A 17717-nucleotide genomic window follows, 5' to 3' on the forward strand; every position below is an offset into this window, starting at 1 on the left:
GAGTGTTTGGCCGACTTGGGCAGTATCAGAAACTTTTCAGAGACACTTTAAAACCATAATCTAGACATGCTGCAAAAAAGGGAAAGTGAATAAAATGCATGCACCTTCCCAGTTCCTCCTCTCTACTACTTGCAATGTAAAAGACTGGTATTTCTCCAAGCAAAGGTGGCTGACAAGGGCTGAGAGAAGCCAGACTAACCAGATGTCCCATGCACCCTAATCCACCAGTCCCTCAATTATAGAAGACTCTCCTAGAGTTCTTCCTGGGAAGGCCTGCAGTGACCATGGATAGCATTGGCTGGACAAGAAGTAGTGCTTTGAGGGATGTCAGCTATCCTGACTGTGGCTCTGAGGTCTGACAGTCAAGGCCGTATATACTGAGTCCCCCTTAAACCCTCCCTTCCAGGATGTCTCTTGCTCATTTTTCACTCCTTTTTGGTTTTCCTCACTTCACTACTACAGCAGTAATATGCTTTCTCATTTTCATCTTTTTGGAAACAAAAGTCCAAACTACCAAGCATCCTCCTGTGGCCATCAAAAATGTACCCAGCCATAAGTACTGTACAAACACAAACAAGGGACACCTGAAAGAGATTCGAGCCTCTAAGGCATGGGCCTGGGAGGCTCAGACTGTCTTCTCTTCTCTGGGGTCTTACCTGGGTCTGATGCTGCTTCTTTAGCCCTTGGTCTGCTGCAGCTTTTGTGACTTCTTCTGTGTAATAGTTGTCAATTTTTCGCTTTTCCCTTTTAAAAAAGCTTGTGTGAAACTTTTGGATGCAACCTAGTTTTAGTGGCAAAAGGAAATGGTTTCTGTTGGGAAGGGAGACTAAAAAGGAGAGGAGGAGTAGCGATGTCTGGAGACACTTGCCTTGGGCCCAGCTCTGGGCCTCTTTTGCCAGGGGACAAGGGCTGGTTCTGGGCTCTCTGGCTGAAAAGAGTGCTCTCTGGGTGCCAGGATTTCACTGGGGGTGGTGTGGTGAGGAGGGAGGGAGAGAGGGAGGGAGGGAGGGAGGGAGGGAAGGAGAGAGATGGGCACTGGATTTTTAAAGAGACCCCGAAATAATGGCTCCTGTAAGAGTCTGGGCATTCAAAGAGGTGTGTTCAAGGACATGAGTGCATTCGTGCCAAGGGGAATGTCTTTTATGGTAAATTAACTCCAGTTAAATTGAGTATTTGTTCAAAGGGAAACTCCAGTAGTTAAAGCTGGTATTATCAGTACAGCTTCCCCGCCCCCTCCCCGCAGAATCTGGTGAGGGTGAGAAAGGGGATGCAGCATTTTGTATTCTGCAGTATAAACTGATGCTTTGCGTTGGCTCGTCGTTTTCTTTTTAAATTTAAGATGAGGTTGCCTAAAATTTACGAGAGAGAAACGAGTATTTGTTTGGATTAACCCGACTGTCACCTCACTTCTTTCATCTATAAAGACTGTCAACTTTATCCCAGCTTTTCAAAAAGAAGAAATGACCGGCACAAAGGAAATTAACGTTGTCAGAACGCTGACTAGAGGATTTCCCTGGGAGTAGGGGGGGCTGCCCCCTGCGGCGCATGCCCTAAAGGGTTAACTTTGCAGAGTTCTCACAGTTTCCCCACTTTACCTGTGCTCCCGGACCAACAACCCTCTTCCCCAGTCTCAGCTCCCCACCCCCAGCGCTTTTCTTTTTTGGGCTCTTGGTTTACGGGGGCTGCAGCTGGTAGACTTGGCAAGCTCGCCTCATTAAGACGCTTTTTGAAAACGGACTGTGTTTGAGCATTTCCCTAATGAGGACAGGACGGGGTTAAAAAGTGACCATTTCATGGTTGACTTGAACCTGCCTACTTTTCTTGATGTGTCGTTGTGAAATGCTTGATGTGGATAACTCCCACTTGGTGAAGGAAAAAGTCACTGGTTCCTTCAGGTCCGCTGGGGGAGAAAAAGGGGGGACGGTGGGTAGAAGCAGGAAAGGCTGAGAGAGAAGAAAGTTGGCAGAAATCGAGAGCGAGGGTAAGAGGGAAGGAGCAGAGGCGGCGAGCCTCGAAACACTGTGACAGCACCATTGAGAGCGGGGGCGACCCCGCCCAAGAGATGGGCAGTCCTGGCCCCTTCAGGGCCCCAGCTGCCCCCAGCTAGGTAGACGCCGAGCCCCAGGCACTCACTTTTCTTTTCTCCATTGTCTGGACAGCCTTTGATTCCTCCACTTCCCCACCCACCCCGTGCAGAAAGCCGGAATTTGGGGAGCAGTGTGTGTGGGGGGGGGGTTGTGTGTGTGTGTGTGTGTGTGTGTATGTAAGTATGTAAGGGTGCAAGGCGAGCCGCCTCCCTCAAAATCCCCAAAATCAAGTTCATTCACTCTGGGCTGCAGCTCCAGGCCCGGGAGGGGGCGGGGCAGCGTCGCGGGAGTGAGGCGGGCGCCCAGAGGCTCCGGTCCCGCGACCTCTGGAGGGCTGTAGCAGCACACGCACCCCGCGCTCGCGCCCGGGCGCGCGCCCGTCCCGCAGCCAGGGCCCCGCCCTGCCTGCACCCCTGCGGGGAGAGAGCCGCTTTCCGCCGGCGCCCCGGGCACTGGGGGGTGGGGAGTGGGGTGGGGATTGGGACTCAGCCAGCCAAGCTGCAAGAGAGAGCGGGAGGAGGGAGCCGGAGGCGGCAGCGGCGCGGCCGGTCCTTCTGCTCCGAGCGAGGCCACGTGCCCCGGGCACCCCCAGGGAGGGCGGCAAACCGCGGCGAAGCGTCGCGCGCCGCTTCGGCATAGTTGGGGAGACCCAGAAGGACCCCGCACCCCTTCCTTACTCGCGATCGCGTGCTCAGGGCCGGGTAGACAGGGGCTGGGCGCCGTGGCCCCCCCATGTCCGCGTCGGTGCGCCCCAACTACTTGAGCCCAAGTTCTCTCAGGCCTCCGCCTTCTAGCCCCCCTCCTTTCCTGCAACTGCAGGCTAGGCGGACCGCGCCCGCCCGTGGTGCGAGTGTCGGCGCCCCAGCCCCAGCCCCGGGGCGGCCTTGGGTGTGAGGGAATTTTCCATTTGTTCCTTTCTCGAGCCTAGAGCTGCTCAGTGCTTCTTCAACTAGGATGTTCCCGCGGCTCAGAGTTCGCAGCGAGCACCGAAATACCACTTCCAGGGCGCAATTTCGGGGTGTGGGAAGGGTGGCAGAAAGAAAAGCTATTAAAAAAAAGTACTATTACACCGGTATGATACCTTTAACAAATAAGAGGGAGAGAGTGGGGGACTGAGGGTAAAAGAGAGAAGAGAGAGCGAGAGAGGAGAGAGGAGAGAGAGGCGCAGGAGGAGGAGGAAGGTGGGGGGCGGGGGTGTGGAGAGACTGGTGCAAAAGGAATGCGCGTTTGCAGGAGGAGGAGTAAAGCGATGATTGTGTAATTAAATAATAAAACAATCCTTAAGTCTGATTTGGAGAGAGCTCGAGCGGGGTCCAGAGGGTGGAACCGGTGAATTTTTCAACTTCCAAGTTTTGCAACGAAAGAAAGCGAGAGAGGGAGGGGAAAAAAGAGCCCAGAACAGAAAAGAGAGGAGTTTGGAGTCAAGCAGGAGAACGGGATTTATCGTTTGGGATTTTTTTTTTCAGGAGATCGTTTCGATCCCCCTGGGCTGCGGGCAGCAGCAGCAGCAGCAGCAGCAGCCTCCTCGCTCGGCCGGGTCAGACGCGGGGCGAGGCGGGAGGCGGGTAGGCAGGCGCGGAGGAGCCGGCGCGGGAGGCGGCGGCTGCAGCCGGGGACCGCGCGCCGCAAGCCTCTTCCGCCCGAGAGATCTGCGCTCGTACCCCCTCCCTCACCCCGGCCTCTCCCTTCTCCCCCACCCCACCCTGCCCCCACCCGGCCCTCGCGCGCGCGCGCGCGCGCGCGCGCCCCACCACCCGCGCGCACTCGCTCACGCTCCCCCTCGCGCACACACATGGTCGGCTCGCGGCAAAGTTTCGCCTGCGATCACCACTCCGGGATCCTGCCGCAGTGTTCTGGGCTGTAACCTTGAACTTTCCCAGCGCGGTGACACATTCTCCTTGCTCTGCAGGCCGCCCGCCCTCCTGCGTCCCCCTCCCCGCCTTTTTTTAAAAAAGCATTTCACCATCAACCATCACCCCAATCCAACCCACACCGAACCTTCGCGCACCCCCAAGCCCCCAACACCAACACCAACTGCAAAACAGAAAACAAATCCCCAAACCCAGGCGAAAGGCAGCCAACACCGGCGGCGGCGGCGGCGGCGGCGGCGGCGGCCTCGGCGAGCACGGCCAGCGCTCCCGGACTGCAAGAGGGTTAAAAGTGTAGATTGGATTTCACCCCGGGAAATCTAGCACGCCGAGTGAACTTGAATCTTTGGCTATTTAAGGAGGACTGGGTTTGTTGTGAAGTTGCGGTGATCCGGCGCACAGCCCCGTCCTGATTGATCGCATCGCGGGGCTCAGATGACTGTAAAATGAATAGATGAAAGTCTTGCTTCTCGAAGATTTTCTTGGGCATCTCCGGGAAAGTGCGTTTTAAGGCGAAGTCATGATGTATTCTCCCATCTGTCTCACTCAGGTACATGTCTCGGTCGCTTTCTCGAGCTTTCTTTATGGCCCCATACGCCTTTTGTTTTGTTTTGTTGCTCTCATCGTGGGGACAATTAGCGGCTTTAGTTAACCTCAGCACATCTTCGTCCCACGGAGAAGTGATCAGGAGTTGCGGCAAGCTTTGCGGGGCGGCGTGGGAGCCTGCGCAAGGCCCCTCGCCCACGGCCGCCGCGCGCGCCCGGCCCCGCGCCCTGGGCACCGTGAGAGCGGGCACCGGCCGGGGTATGCTGCCAGGGGTGCGCAGAACCAAGGCGCGCAAGTGAGAGCCCCTGAGTGGCCCCCCAAGTGGCGGCTGCGGGGCTGCACCCCGGGTCCCGGATCCCCGCCGCTCCTCGCGGCCACTCGCGCGCAGAGGCGGACTCGGGCTTTAGAGCAGCTTTAGGGGGGACCGAGCTCTTGAAACCGGCCGGTGAACTTGGGCTAGGGGACTCTGGCACAAGTCTGTGTGGGCGCCTCTAGACTCTGCTGTTGGCAGTGGGCGGGCGACTAAGCGAGTCCGGGGTTGGGGTCCGGGGACCCATTCCTTTGCTTTATTTGGGTACCTAAAGTCCTGGTCCGTCGTGGCCCGCACTTTGGGGTTTACAGTGACCGCACCACAGAGCGGTCTTTATCTTGCCAAGAGTTTAGTTGGCTGTGGACTTTAGGACAGTTGGTGATAGTTGGGCATAGTTCGTAAGGCATAAAGTAATGCTAGGAAAGTAGGGTCTTTTTTTTTTCCCTTTAGTTTTGGAAATTGCCCTTAGACCTTAGGAGTAATGTTGTGAAATTAAAAAGAAAAATGCACTGACTTAATACGCACACACACACATATACAATTCCTATCACTTTCAACCATACAGTCAAATGGAAAAGTGGAGAGGCCGAACAGACTTACCTGGGCGCAGTTTTCCTCGCTGCCCAATGAACTGGTGAACTAACTAAACAGCTTTGTGCAGAATTGTTACTTGAAGGAATACTTTAAATCTTTAAAGTTATGAGACAGTTGACTTCAGCTATTAGAGTTTGTGACATGATTAATAATTGGTAACTATTTTCTTTAACGTCATACAAACTGAAGAGCTAAAGAAGCGTTGGCTAGTTTTGACTGTTCAAAAATCTAGTATCACAGTGATGCATTTTTATAATGGACAAATAATTAAGATTTCAATTGTATGACAATTAGAAACCATTGTGATTCAAAAGGACTGAGGCACTCATAAATTGTGAATGAAGATGAAAACAATGATAAGGCTTATTCAGTGATTGGATACAGTCCTGTAGCTTTTTGGCTGACACATTTTTTATTGTTTATATTTTGTTTGGCATCTGAGTATGATTAATTTAGATATGGCTATTTTAAGCAAGTAAACGTGCACTTTAATTTAACAAAACTGGAAAAATGGGTTGCAGAGTTTTTTGTATTTTAAAAGCTATGACTGATAGTAGACAATGATTACGATGAAACTGTTTCAGGTATAACGAATTGCCTGTAGTTGGAAAAGTTACCTTTAATATTACCTGTCAGCAGAATTTTTTCCTCTTTCTAGTAAACCACGTCCATTTATATTATTTTTACATGGGATCCAATAAAACAGATGAAAGTAAGCTTTTCACTTTCAAAGTACTGCATCACCTGTAAAGGACTAAATAATTGTGTGCTTTTTCATATCTTTATTTCCAGTATTGGCTTTTTTGGAAATGCTACTAGCCATTGCATTAAATTAAAAAGTACCTTGCTTTATCTTAATTTGTGTGTGCTAAAAATAATATTGCAGCAGTCCGACATATGGAATATTCGGAGCACGTATAGCATAATCATTCAACTATCGCATCAGTATTCAAGGATACATATGTACCAACACTACTTCACAATGACTAAATATTCTTTGGTACTTTAATAATACAAACCTGGGTTGATGTATTAAAACTGTTTTTGGAATTTAAGGCCTATGCCAGAGAAGGAATTTTAGCTTTCAAATTCTCACTTAACTAATAATCTCTGTGTGACTTTATAGGTAGTGCTAGGTATTTCAAAAGGGAGGGCACATTCACAGTGCTACTTTTGTATCAGATCCATAGTTTAGTTTTGTGTTACAAGAGCATAATAGATATAGCAGAACATGTTTTAGGACATGCAATTGCAAAGTAAAGTGACACCCTAATTTGTTGGAAACTTTAAAAAAGTATCTCAGTTCTTGCATTAAGCCATCTTGGTTTTAGAAAGAATTTTAACTTAAAAGGAGCTACTATTAAAGTTGATATATAGCAAAATGGTATGCTGCAGTATCAATATAAATCAGCATTTATTAATCAGTATAAGCCAAATGAAAAAGGAATATTGAGTCATCGTAGGATTTAATATTTGCCTTTTCTAAATATAATATAAGCCTTTAATATTAGAACCTTCAATTGACATGCTAACATTTAATTTTTTTCTTTTATTGTCATTCTGTTCTTTAGGTAATTTTTTTCATGGTTTATTGTTGCATACAGATGATGCTCCGAGAACACCTAGTGTTTAGTGTTCCACCTCTATAGTGCTCTAATTTTCCATTCCTTTCCTGGAAGCCATTGTTTCCATGAAGAAAAAATAAATATGCCAAGTCAAATTAGACTGTTTACTTTTATATTTGAAATTTGTAACTTGCCTGTTTATTTTATCACTTTAGTTCAACTAAAGAAGTTGTATAAGAGAAAGATCACTAAATGTGAACATATTTTAATAAAAATTGTCAAAGAGTGTGCTTGCATATTACCTTAGTGTAGAGCCTTTAAGTCACTTACATGGTTCAATTTAAAAAATATTTTTAGTAATTATTTAGTGTTTCTGTGCTAATAATCCATTAGTTAGGATGTTCGTATAACTTAATCATTTTTTTTCTGGATGAGGACAGTTACTGTGCTGTACGTTCACATTACTCATAATCGTTAAGAATATATTGCTAGTCAGCATTAGAAACAGTGGCACATGGAAGATGACATTTAGACATGTTAATGCAAAAATATATGTGACATATTGCAAATCTCCACTTAATACCATTTTGGGGGAATATGTCTCTTTATCAAGTAAGTGTTTCATTTAAAAGGAATCCACATGATCGTAAGGCCCTAGAGATATTAACAAGGCAAACTAGTGGCCTGAGAAAGTTTGCTACTTCTGTTTATCAGTAAAGAAAAAAAAATGTGTGTTTTTTAAAACAATATTTGGCATCACTGACAGTAAACTCAAGGCAACAGTGCTTTGTGTGCATTGGCTAAGAGCTTCTAAATTCAACCTTCAAATTTGCATTCTGGTTGTTTAACATAATTTGTTAAATTTTTGAAATTTGTTACATGATAGATGATGTTTGGTCAAATATTGAAACTCAAAACACATTTAATCAAAACTATGTTTTTAGAAGAAAATGAAATGTCACTGAACATAGTACTTAAGAACGTAAGTACTTAAGTGTTATCAAATTGCTTAATATCTATCCATTAAAATAATACTGCTTTTTAAAAAGCATGGCAAAACTAAAATGAGTGAGACAGAGCTTCCTCATACACTCCCTACATTCTTAAGTTTTTAGTTTATGAGTGCATATATGCATTTTTTTAGTCATACCAATAAATCATAGTAAAAAGTCATATCATAGGAAGTGAGTTCCAAAGCATGTTTAAGTTCACATTTCCTTGAGCAGGCTTTCCTTTTGCATATATTTCGAAGGGGGGATAAACAAAGTTTTTATAGTTACAGTGAAAGCTAAAAGCATGGCATCAGAAAGTGTATGGAGATAGGAGGTCTTATCATGGGCTGTGGTTGCTGTGAGCAGGGCTGCCTTCCCACACAAAGAACAGATTGTGGTTTAACTCTTTCCATGGCCTAGTTTAGTGTGCTCACATAGTAACTGAATTGTTCAAATCTCTGCTGGAAACTACTGATCGGTTTAATGATTTCCTCTATGGCATTTGGTTATGCCTCATGCTGTGATGTAATCAGCTGCATTCTGTATTGTTATAAAATTTTGATTCATACTTCTGCTGTAGGAACATTTTACGGCAATATGTTAGAATACTTGACTACATTGTTGATTGGATAGAACATATACCTATTTTTGTGTCTGAACTGCAAACTACAAACATGTTGCAGTCTTTAGCATTGGAACTTTGGTTTCATCTGAAAAGTGCATTCATAGCTTCATGGAATTTTGGGAGCACCTTCTTTGTTAGAGTGTCATTAGTTTACTTTCCCCATCTTTACGTAATGGAACAATTATTCTGCTGGTTTAGTAGAATTTGCTCCACACAGTTAAGGGTAACTCACATGAATGTATACATTCTAACTTGGGATGAAATCAGAGAAAGTTATTTTGTGGCTGGGATGACAATATAGTCAATGTGAGCAGAAAAAAATGGCCTCATTGGAAGTTCTCATTCGCTTTAGATCTTGGCTTATTGCATCCATACTTATTGCTTGCATGGGATATTATGCTCTTTCTGAACAGCTATAGGCCTAAGCTTATAAAACAGGTTTTACTTAAGTAAGGAAGTAATGAAACCACCTGCATATGGAAGTAACTTGAAATATCTGTAAGTGAAGATGATCTGCCAGTCCTCACTGCCCCCTGCCTTAGAAAAGCTTAGCTGAAACAGGCAGGGCCTAAAGGTAAACCAGTTAATTCAAAAGCCGGGTACTATATAATCTGCACACTTTAAGATTCACAAGCTCATGCACATGTGAACCCGTAGCCCTGTCCATCCGATAATCTACCTACGTGGCACAGGAATTGTATGGATTCCACAAAAGCAGTCACTGACCAGCAGAGCACTCCTGGTGTCACTCTGCCACAGCATGAAGAGACACAAAGAATGCAAAGTTGGTGCCAAGTTGCCATTTTTCATTGTTCACCTCAGATTGATTTTTAAGGGGTTTAGAATTAATCACCATCCTCATGTGATCAGTTAACAAATTAACTGACTCTGTGGGGCTTCATATTGTATAGGAAAGCTGCCACAAGAACAGTTAGGTAATTTTGTTTTCAACTTTAAAAACTTCTATTTAAAAATGCAAGAGAGTGTGTTTATGAGAGAGCATGAGTGTGTGAGTGTGTGTGTGTGAGTGTGTGTGTGTGTGTTGCAAGCTGGTGTTGGGGGTGCAGGGAGAGAATGCAGCTTAAAGTATGGAAACCTTTTCAGGACACTGATACGACAAGCTGCGTCCTGTGCCCACTTTCCCTCACTGTATACCGGTTTCTCTAGTTACCACTCTTGGAATGGTGCTGTTTCAGTGTTGGAATGTTGGACGTTTGATAAGAAAATGGATCAAGTTTAATGGCGCATGCTCTTTGTGCCACCAGCAGCCTCTTGCTGAGAGCATGCTCCAAAAGCGGGAAGTGTGTGACATTACACTGAGCATCTCTGTGCTTTGTGTTTCTGTGCCACAGAGAAGAGAAATGAACTGTGCCATCGTTTCTGTCTTCTGAGAAGCTCTGCTCCGATTAAAAAAAAAATCTCACTGTGTTCTTTGTGAAATGGTACTGCACAGTGTTGGTTGGTCATTCAAATATTTAAATATTAAATTGGGTGCCAAGCACCTTGGTTGCATATGTTTTTAAAGAATGTAGAATGCCTGGCCTGGGGGTGGGAATGAGGGGGATGGGGCCAGAGTGAAAATACAAAATAAAACCTTATTTTCTTTGTAGGAAGGAGAATCAACTTGTGAGTTTTGGTGGAGAGGGGGAGGCCGGGCATACTTTATTTTCTTCTTGTCCTGCTATTTTGATCGTTTTAAATAAGAGAAAAATGTTATTTTCATGCATAACTTTTTTTGTACTGAATTGGGACTAGATTATGGTCTTATTCTTTGAGCATCTGAAATTAAACTGACTGTCTGTACCTCTTCCTTCCCCCACTCATCTTCCACAGGATGAATTTCACCCATTCATCGAGGCACTTCTTCCTCATGTCCGTGCAATTGCCTATACTTGGTTCAACCTGCAGGCTCGAAAACGCAAGTACTTTAAAAAGCATGAGAAGCGAATGTCAAAGGATGAAGAAAGAGCAGTCAAAGATGAGCTTCTCAGTGAAAAGCCTGAAATCAAACAGAAGTGGGCATCCAGGCTCCTGGCCAAACTGCGCAAAGATATCCGCCAGGAGTACCGAGAGGACTTTGTGCTCACCGTGACTGGCAAGAAGCACCCGTGCTGTGTCTTATCCAATCCTGACCAGAAGGGTAAGATTAGGAGAATCGACTGCCTGCGACAGGCAGACAAAGTCTGGCGTCTGGATCTAGTCATGGTGATCCTGTTCAAAGGCATCCCTTTGGAAAGTACCGATGGAGAGCGTCTCATGAAATCCCCACACTGCACAAACCCAGCACTATGTGTCCAGCCACATCATATCACAGTATCAGTTAAGGAACTTGATTTGTTTTTGGCATACTACGTGCAGGAGCAAGGTAGGAGCAGATTGTTCTTTCTTCTAGCACCGAAAACACTGTCCACAAACGGCCATAGATGGAATGTCTGGCTTGGGTTAGATGGTCCTTAAGGCTCCTTGATACCCTCTGCTCTCTCTGGGTACAGTGGTGTGCCCGGTTACACTCAGACATCCACTGCCATGTGCGAGCCCTGTAAATAGACATGGAGCAGTCACACCTGGGTAGGCTTGGATATTTAAAGAAAGACCAAAAAGGCATGTGTTTTTTTTTTTTTTTAAATATATGAGGAGACATAATACCCTAAAACATATAGTTTATTACACTTCATTTTCTATGCTACGCTACATTTCTCATACCTAGTTGTCTTTTTCTGATTTGAAAATGTAACTTTATTTATGAATAGTCAAACCGCTCTTTAAAGTCTTTGCATTAGTCTCTTAACTAATGAGGGAGATGAACTTGTTTCAGGAATCTAGTGCTGTAGCAGTGAAAACAGGATTATCATTTACTATTACAAAATGCTGAAGATAGTGACTACCAAAATGTATATCTTACGTAGACCTATATTTATTTAATTTTAATATTTCTGTCAACACCTACTTTGGATTGTGCAATATTCACTGTATATTTAATGGAATATAGTTCTTGTTTAAATAATTTGTAATATTTTCCCAGAGTGACTTGGGAACACTGTATATTGTTACTTCACTTGGAAAGTGATTTCATGAAACTTACCAAGGAGGAAAGTTGCAGCTTTCCTTACAGAACATTACAGAACAAAAACAGAAAGTGGACTGGTTACACTGGTTTAAAATAAATCTCAAAAAGAATGCAAAAACTTCATACCATACTGATGTTTTAAAGTACTCTCTAAAGAGAGTGGTATAATTGCTGCCTGCCCAATTCAAAATAGGCAATGTTGCTGAGTATTTTTTGAATTCATGAAATATGTTTCCTTATTATTTTTTTCTTAAAATATTTTCCTTAAGTAGGTAACAATTTATTTTCTTCAAGTCAGTGTGTCAAGATATAGATGTCTTTGCATTAGCAACAGTTCATAGTAAAACATCACTTAAAAAAACAGCATACCAAAGTGGCCTGAAGTTTGAGCTGCCACAGATGGTGGGTCATATCTGAACTTGGTCTGGCAGCAGGGAAAATGGCCTGCAGATAGCCAGGTGGCAGACAGTTATCTGATGTTCATTATATGAATGTAGGATTTAGCAAATTGCTATGTACTTTATTATCATCCAAAAAGGTAAAATATAAAAATTACTCTTTTGATTCAGAAATCTAGGTATTTCCTATGTACTTTTTGTCATGATATTTCCTTGGTACAGATTTAGAGGTACACTTAAATATCATTTAAAAAGCTTTAATCTGATTTTAAATGATGGTTCTAGACATCACTCATTTGGAAATACTGTATTTTCTTAAAAAAATTGCATTTACTATTTCTGTGCATTTAAGAAGTCAAGTTAAAATAATGATGGTTGGGGGAAAATATAATTTCATCCTCTGTGTCCTAAAGTAATAGCTCATGAGCACATGACACTTAATTTGATTGACAGCTGTCTAGGAGGTGACATGTTAAGGTGGGCTATGTATATATATATATATGTGTGTGTGTGTGTGTGTATGTGGGTGTGTGTGTTGGATTGACTATAAATGTGTTGTAACTGTGTTGCAAAAGTGAGGCTAGAAGGAAAGTTTTAGAAAGTGGGTCGTGCAACTTTTTAATATAGAGAGGGAAGATTCGCAACTGCCTCTCTGCTGGCTCACATTTTTAACTTGTTGGGAGGCTAGCCCTTGAGGTGTGCATGCATGCATATCTACTTCCAGGGCAGGCAGTTTTGATGAACTGACAATAAAGAACGTATCCTTTGGATTTGTGAAGACAGATTAAAAGAGAAAAAAGCATAAATACTGTCTGCATTGTACCATTGGTAATGATAACCATAAAGTTTTGAGAAACTCTTGGAGCCCACACTTTCAGATAAAACAGTGATTTTGTTGTGATCTCAGCAATTTCTATGGTAAGAACTTTTTTTTATCATTTTATGCTGGTGCAGCTAATAATTTGTGTTTTCTACTACCTGCCTCTGCATCATTTCCTCTTAACATCTGGTGGCTCTTTCTTTGAAAAAGTCACATCAGAGTGCTTTTGTGTTTTCTCTTTTTCAAAATTTATAGCTTTTTATTTGTCAAGTGTAGGTTAATTATGTCATTTTGTAGTGCAATTGATTAAAGAAGGCAGGTTTTTAAAGATAAGTCTGTAGTCAATCAGAGAGTTACATATCTCCCATATGACTTTTTATTTCTCTTCTTAAGTACATGAAAACCTACTTAAGTCTGTTTTATAAATTAAGTAAAGAAGTATAATGGAAAATATGAAAGGAAAAATTATAATGGAAAAATGCAACAGAATGAACAACAAAATTACCTTTCCCCCCTTTTCTCTCTCTCTCTCTCTCTACTTCTAAAAAACTGGGGGAAAAACATGAGAAAGAACAGAGAGAATGCCAAAGATGGTTGCCAGTGGCACCAGGATTGGCATCAGACCCTCTTTGTTTAGCTCAGGATGCCTGTGATTTGTTAGTTGGCATCCGCATTGCAGTGTGGAGTGATGTTACAATGTATTGACAATTTCCAGATCTAGAAATGTCAGTAGTCCTCTTGGTTACTCATATAAGACCACATACTGTATCTCGTTTGGCGGATGAAATAAAGACCAACATATAATAAGTTCCATTGTTGACCAACTTCCTAGGCTTTCCTTTCTCCCTCTTTCTCTTTTGGTTCAACCCACACTTTTTTCCTTCCTTTTTCATGCCCAGCGACCTCATCTTTTCTGAAATGTGGAAAGAGTTACTAGAGCTTTGACACAAATTGTAGTGCTACATCTGTATGTGATATGGTTTTGGGAAAAAATTGATCCATTTTGAAATCATTTTTGATAGATAGTTTATTAGGCTTTTGCATCACAGGGCAGTATTTTCTTTAAAGCTCAATGTCTTTGTTATTCAGCTTCTTCTATGCATATAGTCTGGTTGACCGCAATTCAGTCCATTTGATTATTTTTTTATGCTGCAGAGGGTCATGTTCAATATAGTTGTTTATAAAATTATATGCCCCTACTTTACCCAAAATGTACACATCATTTGGGAGTAACTGTGTTTAAATCCATAAAATCATTTGACGTTATTGATTCAGAGGGCTGCGCTTCGGCTGTTTCGTTGCTACAAGAACCGCCATTTTGTTTGTGAAGTGCCAGGCGAGGGGGAAAAAAAAGGCAGACACTGTGTTTGATGCCAATAATGGTTGCCAGTGGCACCGAGGTTGGCATCAGACCCTCTTTGTCTAGTTGCTGAATGCCTTTGATTCGTTGGTTGGCATCCGCATTGCAGTGGGCACACTGGAAAGTTTTTGACAATCCCTGAATGAAAGCTGCTTGCTTGTTTGCTGCAGCAAACCTTAGCTAATAGAAAACCCTTCCTTTTTTTTAGTTTCCTTTTTTTAAAAGGATTGTGGCAGAAAAAATAGCTCTAAAGTGGTCTCCATTTTCCCAAAGATATTAAAGATGTCCAATGATTCTTGGGCAGGTGGTACCTATTCACCATATTGTCTTTGTTATTGCATTCAGGAAAGCAAAGCAAAACAAAACCAAACAAAAACCAGGCAAGCCTTGCACAACACACCTTCCTGGGACTCAGACATCCTAGAGGATGAAGAGTATACTATGACAAGTGTGCGGAGGACTTGCCCAGTGTAGTGATATATAATGCATCCATTTCAACTGACTGTTGACTTTCAGTCACATCACTGCTTATTTCTTATGCAGTTTCTAGTTCTCTCAGTTTGCACATTTCTGAATTTTCTGGCAACATGTCGAGAGGACTTTACTTTTCCTCTCCAGTTAGTAATGTGTAACAGTGTAAATGTGGGGAAAAAAAGGAAACCTACATGTTAAGGTCTGATGTAAATCAAGTCATTCCTGAATTTCTCAATTCTGCATAAAAATGTTGCCAGATTCTTAGTGTACAATTCTGATACTGGGAAAAACAACCGAAAGGCTCAAATAATTTTGGTTGAAGTTTCCTAGATAGTTAGCGTTAATATTGCTTCGGTTAACCACCATTATCTCGTTAATTAATAAGAAGGATTAGCAGTTCTACCCAAAGGGCTGCACAGAAGGAAGTCTGGCCTAGGGGAGGCCTTGAGTCGCCAGACTGTGTCCTGTCTGTAGAGAGGAGAGGTGGGGCGGTTGTGGTGGGGGGACTGGGCTTTCTCTGAGGCAGGGAAGTGTTTGCAGAAAGAGAGAGATCACAACACACGAAAAAAGCTTAAAGATCTCAAGAAACAGTAACTGTTGTCATGAATCTAACAGATTAGAGTTTAAACGAAATCAGTCTAAGTGATTTTTAGACTGTACTTTGCACTCTTTTTAAACAAGTTTTGGAGTGTGACAAGAGTTCAGCAGCTTCATTGCTGTCGTGAACAAGTAGTTTCCTTTAGCCTTGTTGAACCCTTAAAATTGTGACCCTTTGTTGTATGGCAACTTTTGTTGTTTTACTGTTAAATGTTATAATAATTGAAGGATATTTTGAAGTTGTGAAAAATGTGACCTGTTTACAGGGGAAGTTGTAATCATTATTGTTTTTGAAATAGAACCCTTCCTGGTTGTCACATGTCATTAGTGAGGAAGCAAATGCTAGGAATGAGTTTCCTCCTTCAGTTACTAGGTTTCAGAATCCTTTTGGGTAACAATTATTTCTTTATGAAACGCTTAAGTAGATAATTGTTTGCAAGTTTTACAGCACATTTTAACATTTTAATAAATTTCACTTCATTTGCAGGTATTTCCCATTATGGAGGAAAATGAGCTCTTGTAACTTGTTTGAATGAGGCTGCTCTGCAGGAAGCTTTGGTGTGCTTGCATGTGAGATGCTGGGAGAGCATGTAGTTTGTGTGTAGGAAAAGTACTTTGTGTGTTTGATTTAGGGAACCCTGTGAAGCTCCCATCTCGCACCCTGTCCTGGACTGAACTCACAAACCCCAGTGCACGTTTGTTTGCATTCTTGCTTATACACAATTCGCAAGATAAAGAAGGGCTCTCATTGGCATGTCTTGCTTCTAGACTTAATGAGACCTTTGTGGGAACATATACTGTAAGATAAGATAGTTAGCAATTTTCTCACTGATAAGAAGAAAACAGAATCTAAGGGGCCAGAAGTTCACCTGGCTTGCCATGATGTCCCTGCCATAGACAGTTTTGCAGACAACTCAGGAGTTAAACTTAGAGGCCTCGGTGGCCAGCTGGGAAAGCCTGGCATCTGTGTTCTGATATGGCAAACTAAGCTTTTGCATAGCTGTTAATATGATCTCATTTTTTAAAAGGGGGGGAGAAAGAGAGAGAGAAAAGAGAGGACATAGAGAGAAATTCATTTGTTACAACAATTAGGATTTTCGTATTTAAAACAATACATGTGTACTTTTTTCTGGAGCCAGCAAAGGCTGATAATGCATCCTACCAACAGCATTAGGAATTTTTTCCTACCTAATGTCCTTCCTCATATACACAGCACTATAAATTTTGAAATAAAAATATTTATCTAGATTTTGTGTGATTGTATTTACACATTTAATACACCATGCGTATCTCTTGTGTGGTAAAATAACTCCAAATAACTCCATGGGGGTCAGAACTAAAATTGTGTTCTTTGTTAATGAATAATGGTGATGTGGTGACAGGAAGTATGGTTGGGTCTGCTGAAGGATGTCACCCTGCTAGACGAAGGTATAGGCTGTGTCTCTGGAGACTTCGACTTGAAAAGGCCATCTATGCCACTGCTTTAATTCTTTAAAGTTTCTGTTTTCTGCAGTGGTATGTAAGAAACATATCCAAACACAGAGGTAGTATAGATTTGTAAAAGATTTAGTAGGATTTTAACATTTACTTATTTTCCCCTAAATTTTGTAATTTAGGAGGACGCTGCCAGCAGGAAATTAAAGTTTTATCTCTCCATTAACTTTTTCCTTTTGAATTTGGCACTCTAATTTAAACAACCATCCAAAATACTCAACTTAGTAAGGTCTCGCTCCTCATAAAGTATCCTTCAGCTAAATGACATTGAAAAATGTCAGTCGGAGGGTTGAAAAACCTATTTGTTTCATGACACTCTTCCTCTTGCCACCTGTGTTGACCTGTTAGAATTTCAGTACCTGAAGAGCGAGCGACCCTCAGGGAGGGAGTGAGAATTCTCTGGAATTCTTAAAAATTGAGATAAGTTAGTTTTCATTTCTGTCATCACAGTGCTTACATGATAACATCAAAGGAATAATTCTTGCTTTGTTTGAAGCTTAAGGTTTACAAAGAGTAGCAATAGCAATTTATTGAAATAGGTAATTATTAAATACCTGAAAGTGACCAAAGCGAGGGTGGGGATCCTCTTGCTGAGAAACTAGGTTTGGAGAAAAAGTTTCTTTTATTTCTGAAAGAATGGCGTATCCCAGTGTGAAGCTGATGTGAGAAGAACCTGTGACACTTGAGGGCTTTTCTGTGTATTTGCTGTGGCAGAGCAAATGATTAGCCAGCACAGTGTTCAAAGCAAGCCTTCCAACTTTTTCCCCTCCATCTTTGCGGAGGAGGAATAATTTTAGAACTCTCAAGGACTAGTGGTTGTGCGATCGGAAACTTGAGTTATTACAGCAGCATGCCTCACGCCAAGCATAGCAAGAAGAGACACTTCCTCTTGATTGTGCTCACTTTTCTGTGGCAACGTG

The 17717-nt window shown here is 42.7% G+C and overlaps 1 protein-coding gene and 1 long non-coding RNA gene across 18 annotated transcripts in view; one reads left to right on the plus strand and one right to left on the minus strand.

The window, feature by feature from the left end:
• Positions 1–973, minus strand: part of LOC141415428 (uncharacterized) — a 77870-nt gene extending 76897 nt beyond the window's left edge. For all 3 annotated transcript variants that reach the window (XR_012440436.1, XR_012440435.1, XR_012440434.1), the window contains exon 1: positions 657–973. This is a non-coding gene — a long non-coding RNA (uncharacterized lncRNA). The remainder of the gene's footprint in view (positions 1–656) is intronic.
• The window catches only part of Nfib (nuclear factor I B), a 442869-nt gene that overhangs the window by 200991 nt on the left and 224161 nt on the right, over positions 1–17717 (plus strand). For 9 of the 15 annotated variants that reach the window (XM_074051836.1, XM_074051837.1, XM_074051840.1 and 6 more), the window contains exon 2: positions 10421–10952. In XM_074051836.1, coding sequence (XP_073907937.1) covers positions 10421–10952 — 532 coding nt within the window. The other 6 variants (XM_020164693.2, XM_020164694.2, XM_074051849.1 and 3 more) reach the window with 5 other exon arrangements.

This window comes from Castor canadensis, chromosome 13 (genome assembly GCF_047511655.1).
Source record: "Castor canadensis chromosome 13, mCasCan1.hap1v2, whole genome shotgun sequence".
NCBI classification, from domain to species: Eukaryota; Metazoa; Chordata; class Mammalia; order Rodentia; family Castoridae; genus Castor; species Castor canadensis.